At 35.8% G+C, this 8,468-nt stretch overlaps 1 protein-coding gene across 1 annotated transcript in view; it reads right to left on the bottom strand.

Moving 5' to 3' along the window:
* Positions 1-305: 305 nt before the first annotated feature.
* LOC106869657 (tubulin alpha-3 chain) overlaps positions 306-8,468 on the bottom strand; it is a 31,868-nt gene continuing 23,705 nt past the window's right edge. Inside the window, exons 2-3 of the mRNA XM_014915475.3 lie at positions 6,239-6,461; positions 306-4,523 (exon numbers count right to left, since the gene is read on the bottom strand). Of these exons, the coding sequence (XP_014770961.1) occupies positions 3,397-4,523; positions 6,239-6,461 (1,350 nt within the window). The 3' untranslated portion in view covers positions 306-3,396. The remainder of the gene's footprint in view (positions 4,524-6,238; positions 6,462-8,468) is intronic.

Raw genomic sequence — 8,468 nt, 5'->3', positions numbered from 1 at the left:
GGATGTCGGTATGCACATACCTGTACGTATATATGCATATACTCATTTACTTTTGTTTATATATATATATATATATATATATATATATATATATATATATGCATATATATAGATTCAGATGAATATGGTACTTAAGTTGAGGCACCAGAATTTAGTACGGTATTATCCATACAGTGTGTTCTAGTATTTTGCTTTTTGGGGTGGGGTGGGGGGATAAATAAACTGGAATTTGCCTTACAGATCACAATAACTTGACGAGGAAACAAAACAAAACAAAACAAGAAAAAACAAAAACAGAATACAAATAAACAAAAAGACCAAATTTTATTCAAAAGATGTTTGTTGTGATTATATTGTTTAGATGCGTGCAATATTCTCCACAATATCACAAATGGAAATTTTAATTCCTGAAATTTTCCTATTATTTAATAGTAGTTTACCCCCACTTTATTTTATGTGAATTTATTTTAAAAAAAAATGTTAAAAAACAAAAAAAAAAGAAAACCAATTTTTTTTATTGTAAAAACAATTTTCATGTATACAGACAAAAATATCATTATTTATTGAACATATTTGTATGTTTGATATAAGCATGGACATGACATAACGAGAAAGAAAAGCATGAGGTAAAAAAACAAAAAAAAAACAAGGAGCGAGTTCCTTGCGAGACTTGGCTTTATATCAAGTGAAAAGTTTGCTTTGAAGGAGGGGTAGGGCGGGGGGAGCCTTTAATCAAATACGCTACCACACTTGCAGCACTCTCAACAGCTCATTCCCGTATTTATAACCTCGTACAAATTAATTAATTACGCATTGTTTAATTAGAGTTTTCCTGTTTATTTTATTTATCATATATTGCAGTGATTAAGTCGATGTTTCGAGCAAGAAAATGAAACAAAACAAAAACAGACAACAACATTCTGTAGCGGCCCCAAACTATGAAATCTAAAACTTTATCTCAGTTTAAGCAGGAATTTTGAGAGCCATGAATGGCTGAATGGATTCTAGTCATCCGCACTGCACTGTAGAATTGCTTAACACATCTAGCTCTCAAAAGGGTACTACCTTACATGATATAGTAAACCATGAAATATTACACCCAAGATACAATTCAGTCTAAGAAACAGGGGAAGCAACTCCAAAATTTTAATTTAATGGAGTTTGAATCAGTATGCTAGCATTCACTTTGCTTTTCATGCAGCAAATGACCTTTCTTACCGAGACCCAAACATTAAAAAAGAAAAAAAAAAAATCTCACTAATCATTTCTACCTATCTCGTCTTTGTATTTGCTTAGCAATATTACTGATGTGCAATCGTGTCTTGAAACATAAGTACCTTGGGAGCGCCATTTTATCAATAAAACGCATACAGCACTAATATTTTGATTCTTTTATTATTACTTGTCAACTAGTTAACAAATTAAGTAATTAACTAATCGATTGATTGTGGTTTCTCCTAAGGGAAAAGAATATTTCCGCTTAGCTGTAACTAGGAACAGTTCGCAGCTGTTGAGCTGCTACACTTCTGTAAAGTTCACGACATTTTCACTGGCTTCCAAAAGTCTTTTCATGTTCGCTAGACCTATTAAGAATAGCAGCCAAATCCTCCTCGGGTCACACTCAACCGACTTAAAAAGTGGTCTCATTGTATAATATAGTTTACGTCCATGTTATCTGTAAAAAAATCATGGCTGAGATGCTCATAATTATATTTTCTCGATTAAGGTTAACATGGAACGAAACAATAACAATGTGTTGTATGGGTATAAATAGCACAAGGGTAGGATAATCTCAGTGAGATTAGCTAACCTGCCCTACTTACAGAACATGAAGAAGTTTTAAATCTTAAGGCACCATGCATCTCATAGTAGTTTTCAGACTTGTCCTCCCTTTTTTAAGTCGGTAGGATGCGGTATGAGGAAGGTCTTGGTGACCATTTCCAACAGATCAAACGACCACTCAGATAGTCACGCGTATTTTGTTGTTGCTTAGCTCTAAGTAAACCTCGATCAAGTATAGTTATGACAAACAGCACCCTGATTATCTAATGGTCCTTTCGTTTCCTAATACAATGTAGTGGGATTTGAGGAAAATTTGGCTGCTAGAGGTTCTCTCGAGGAGTTTGCTGTTATTATTTTTTTTAACCCCAAACCACTTCTGATCGAGCAGACACATGATAAAAAACTGTTATAGAACATATCAAAATCTTCTATCAACTTTTAACATGATAACTGGTCTAATAGATTTCTATTTACGAACATTTCCCTTTCTTTTTTGAATATTGCTAATTATAACATTCATTTTCAAAACAATGTTATTTTCCAAATATAGAGATTCTTTGAATTCTTTCCTTTAGTTTTCAATGCCCGAACTCGGAAAGATCGTTGTTTAGTATTGACTCTCTTGTCCCCAACAGTAGTAGTAGTAGTAGTAGTAGTAGTAGTAGTAGTAGTAGTAGTAGTAGTAGTAGTAGTAGTAGTAGCTATGTTTATAGATATGGGCTTCGATTTCGAACGAGATTATGAAGATTATTGCCTTCACGGCTCAAAGGGCTGCCTTTCTGAAAGTCGATATGGATACGAGCCTGAACATTTTATGGCATACATACTCCTCACACAACTCTGTCATGTCACCATTGTAATAGTTGCTCTATAATGAGAGCTTCGTGAAGACAGCAGTGACATAACACTTCTGTTATAACATCCCTGTGATAGCAGTTTTGTTATGACAGCTTTGTAATATCAGCTTTTCAGTGATTGCTGAGCCATGGAATCATTATGGTAACAGCTTCATGCTGACATTTCTGAAATTAGAATTCTAACGTCAGTTGTGATGACAGTGTTGTTAGTTATGACAACCCTGTCACGACAGTGGCGGTATGATAGTCATGTGTTGGCACTTATTAGCACGGCAGCTCTGTCATGACAGCTATTAGTTATGACAACTCTGTCATGACAGTGACAGCCGTGTGATAAGGCTTCTTAGTATGACGGTTCTGTAATGACAGTGCTGTTACATATGTCAACTCTGTGATAACAGAGCCGTCATGATAGCTATGTTATGACACTTTTTACACGATAGCTCTTTGATATGAAAGCATTGTACTGCTACAGCTCAGTTGTGACAGTACAATGGCAAAGAAATGATGAATTCTCTGTGACGACAATTGGAAAATGATAGTCTTTGATGACGTTATTATGACAGAGCCGCATGCAGACATTTCTGAGTTTATAGCAGTATGATGACATTTCAATAGTAACAGCTCCGCAATAACAGTTCTATGATGATATGGAAATTCCATAAAAGTTATATTTGTCTAAAAAATAGTTTTTGTTGTTTCCACTTAAGTTTAACAAAACCCCTCGACGGCACGATGCATGGCTTCTGGTGTTTATTTAGTATTCTTCTTGTTCTTCTTCTTCAACATCTGGAGAGTCTATTCCAACCTCTTCATAGTCCTTCTCCAGAGCTGCCAAATCCTCACGAGCTTCAGAAAACTCACCTTCTTCCATACCTTCTCCCACATACCAGTGAACGAAAGCACGCTTGGCATACATCAGATCAAACTTGTGATCAAGACGAGCCCAAGCTTCAGCAATTGCTGTGGTGTTGCTCAACATGCACACGGCACGTTGGACTGTTGCAAGGTCACCTCCTGGAACAACAGTTGGTGGTTGGTAATTGATACCAACCTTGAAGCCAGTTGGACACCAGTCAACAAACTGGATTGACCTCTTTGTCTTGATAGTTGCAATGGCAGCATTGACATCTTTTGGTACAACATCACCACGATACAACATACAGCAGGCCATGTATTTCCCATGACGTGGGTCACACTTAACCATCTGGTTTGATGGTTCAAAACATGCGTTTGTAATCTCAGCTACAGTCAGTTGTTCATGATAGGCTTTCTCAGCAGAAATGATTGGTGCATAAGTAGCCAATGGGAAATGGATCCTAGGATAAGGTACCAAGTTGGTCTGAAACTCAGTCAGATCAACGTTAAGAGCACCATCGAACCTCAAAGAGGCAGTGATTGAACTGACAACTTGAGCAATTAAACGGTTTAAGTTAGTGTAGCTGGGACGATCAATATCAAGATTTCTTCGGCAGATATCATAGATGGCTTCATTATCAACCATGAAAGCACAATCAGAGTGCTCAAGAGTGGTATGGGTGGTCAGGATAGAATTGTATGGTTCTACAACAGCAGTTGAAACTTGAGGGGCAGGATAGATGGAGAATTCCAGTTTAGACTTCTTTCCATAGTCAACACTGAGACGTTCCATAAGAAGAGATGTGAATCCGGAACCAGTACCACCACCGAAACTGTGAAACAGGAGGAAACCTTGAAGTCCGGTGCATTGGTCAGCCAGCTTGCGAATTCGGTCGATAACCAAATCAACAATTTCTTTGCCAATGGTATAATGACCTCTGGCGTAGTTATTGGCTGCATCTTCCTTTCCTGTGATGAGTTGTTCAGGGTGGAACAGTTGTCTGTACTGACCGGTACGGACCTCATCTGAAAAAAGAAATATATATGTAAGTAAAGGTACAAGTATAAAAGATAAGTTGAATGCGTATAAATAAAGACATTTTTGTAAAAATTTTTACTAAAGTTCACCCACACACCAAAAATACAAAAAAAAAAAAGGAACAAAATTTATACTAAGTTACTTCTAGAAAGTTCAAGAATCCCAAATGGATTTTTTGTTGAAGAAAAAGACATTTTAGTGATTTCTGTACACCAGATAAACGATTTAGTTGCAGAGTTTCCAAACTCAGAGAAATTATGAATGTTATTTGCTTCGCAATTTTAATCTAAGGTTACAAATGATACTATAAGATTCAAGCTACAGATTGCATTGTATGGCCAAATATTACAAGTTCCTCAGGGAAAGTAAAGTTAAACATGTTAAATTTAAGGTGTAGACTCTTCTCATAGATTTAATTAATTTTTGTAGCATTTCAAGCATATTTCAAGCATATTGAGAAAGAGAGAGAGAGAGAGGGGGTGGGTGGAGAAAGAGAGACTGAACATAGAACTGGTGCACTCAAGACCTTCCCTAAGAAAATGACTATTTAAGAATTAACTCCCAAACAGCAATACTGTTCACACACTCACCAACTGCTCCATTAATAATGACGACATGTGTTTGGTAGCCTACGCAGTGTACTACATATTATGAATATGATAGGTATCATGTTGAAAGTAACGTTCATAAATCTCTGCTATCATTAATCAATGCCTGTCTATCACCAAATCCTCAGAAACCTTGGCATAATCACCGGGTGAAAATAGCAGAAGAAAGAATGTATTAAGCACAACAAGAGTCATAAGATGATATTTTCTAAAGTTACGCAATTTAAATTATCGATAAACACGATCTCTAAAACTTCACTCATCATAGAAGACGGGGAAAATTCAACTTTAGACATGTGTGTGCATTACAATTAAAAATATATAAAATATAATTTCATAGAAAAAGAACGCCGTGAAAGCTGGCATTATGTAAAAATCCCTCTGTCTTTGCATATTCGTTACCCGAGCAACGCTAGGTGCCTCAGGTGCCGAATACATACATACATACATACATACATACATGGTTGTTGGCACTCCGTCGCTGACGACGTCGAGGGTTCCAGTTGATCCGATCAACAGAACAGCCTGCTCGTGAAATTAACGTGCAAGTGGTTGAGCACTCCACAGACACGTGTACCCTTAACGTAGTTCTCGGGGATATTCAGCGGGACACAAAGTGTGACAAGGCTGGTCTCTTTGAATTACAGGCATAGCAGAAACAAGAAGTAAGAGTGAGAGAAAGTTGTGGTGGAAGAGTACAGCAGGGTTCACCACCATCCCCTGCCGGAGCCTTGTGGAGCTTTAGGTGTTTTCGCTCAATAAACACTCACAACGCCCAGTCCGGGAATCGAAACCGCGATCCTATGACTGCGAGTCCGCTACCCTAATCACTGGGCCATTGCACCTCCACACATACATACATACATACATACATACTTACATACATGCATACATACATACATACATACATACATACATACATACATACATACATACATACATACTTGTATGTGTGCGTGTTTGACATATCTACCGATTTGATTAGAAACATTACACCGTAAAAGAAACAACTAACAAAATAAATAAATAGAGAAATAAAATTAATAATAAAATAATAAAAAAAAAAAGGAAAACAAAAGCAAAAATCCTCCTACCGACAACTGTTGGTTCCAAATCTACAAATACAGCCCGAGGGACGTGTTTTCCTGCACCAGTTTCACGGAAAAACGTGTTGAAGGAATCATCACCTCCAGGTATAAACGTATCGACTGGCATCTGGCCATTCGGTTGAATTCCGTGTTCCAGACAATAGAGTTCCCAGCAGGCGTTACCAATCTGGACTCCAGCCTGTCCAACGTGGATACTGATACACTCTCTCTGAAGAAGAAAAAGATATGAAATAAATAATGATCTTGCATCTTATATATACACTACAATATATACATATGTATGTATGTATGTATGTATGTATGTATGTATGTATGTATGTATGTATGTATGTATGTATGTATGTATGCATGCATGTATATATATATATATATATATATATATATATATATATATATATATATATATATATATATATATATATATATATATATATATATATATATAAATATATATATATATATATAATATAAATAATATATAAATATATGCATATATGCATACCTATATGTACATACCTATATATAGATGTATATATACATGCCTATATGGGTACAGGACATAAAAAAAAGAACGTGGACGGAATGAGAAACGAGAGCATAAAAAACAAAAACATAGAAAACGAACTTTTTTGAACAACGAAAAAAACAAACAACCAGAGAAACGATGCAACATAGAGAACATTCCCTTCATCAGTTGTACCCTGTTTTAACTACTCCGCGTTTCGAAGGTAATACCCACTTATTGCACTTGGTATAATACTTGTGTAACAATAATTGGGTACCCTCCCAGCAGTATATCGGATATTATCCCTTAGTGGGTTGGATCCTCAACCCCTAACTCTCTTGGATTATTATATATATATATATATATATATATATATATATATATATATATATATATATATATATATATATATATATATATATATAAATATATATATATATATGTATACATGTATGTATATATGTATGTATATATGTATATATGCATGTATATATGTATGCGTATATATATATATATATATATATATATATATATATATATATATATATATATATATGTATGTATGTATGTATGCTTGCATACATAAATGCATGTATAGATGTATATATACATACATACACACACACACACATACATCTGTGTGTGTTTGTACGTGCGTTTGTGTGTGTGTGTGTGTGTGTGTGTGTAAATCTGTGTGCTAATCAGCTCAAAAGTTACAAAGGGAGCTCAGAAGCTGAGAGCTTCGTGCATGATATTTACGAAACTCTTACAGACGAACTGTTTATTGAAGTTAAGTAAATTAAGAAAGCGCCACAGTGTACAGTTTGTTGAAGTTTATATCAATTAATTTCCTTCTAATATACTCCAAACCACTTATTTTTCGTTCACTACTTGTTCAATTAGATGAGGAGCCAAGAGAAGAAGAATGGAAGAGAAACAAAATTACTATTAGCTTTTTACACCAGGTTGCTTTGAAATTTAGGTGAAGTTCTCACTCCATTTATTGGCACTGTGTCGGTTACAACGTCGAGGGTTCCAGTTGATCCGATCGACGGAACAGTCTGCTCGTTAAATTAACGTGCAAGTGGCTGAGTACTCCACAGACATGCGTGCACTTAACGCAGTTCCCAAGGAGATTCAGTGTGATATAAAATGTGACGAAACTAGCCCTTTTTGCAAGCTGAGTGAACTGGAGCAACAAGAAATTGTGAATTGCTCAAGGACACAACTCGCAACCGGATATCGAACTCATGAACTTACGATCGTGAACCGAATACCCTAACCACCAATCCATACGCCTTCACATTCTCACTCTAAAAAAAGGAAAGTCGCAGCCTACCAGTAGGTTTTCAAACGAAAACCTGTTTAGAAATTTTGTTCTCACAAAAGTTTAAAAAAAAATTAACAAAGAATGTACAATGGCTATGCAATAGATTTATCGACAGTAAGAAAACTTTATCGTTGATGTTTTTCAAACTAGGAATAGAGAATTTTATGCTTAAATATCAACTGTAATCTATCTCTTTTTTCTCTTTTACTCTTTTACTTGTTTCAGTCATTTGACTGCGGCCATACTGGAGCACCGCCTTTAGTCGAGCAAATCGACCCCAGGACTTATTCTTTTTGGAAGCCTAGTACTTATTCTATCGGTCTCTTTTGCCGAACCTCTAAGTTACGGGGACGTAAACACACCACCATCGGTTGTCAAGC

This window comes from Octopus bimaculoides, chromosome 9, assembly GCF_046866305.1.
Source record: "Octopus bimaculoides isolate indiv1 chromosome 9, ASM4686630v1, whole genome shotgun sequence".
NCBI lineage: Eukaryota > Metazoa > Mollusca > Cephalopoda > Octopoda > Octopodidae > Octopus > Octopus bimaculoides.
Note: the sequence above shows the minus strand (reverse complement) of the source record. Positions and strands in the feature narration are given on the sequence as shown.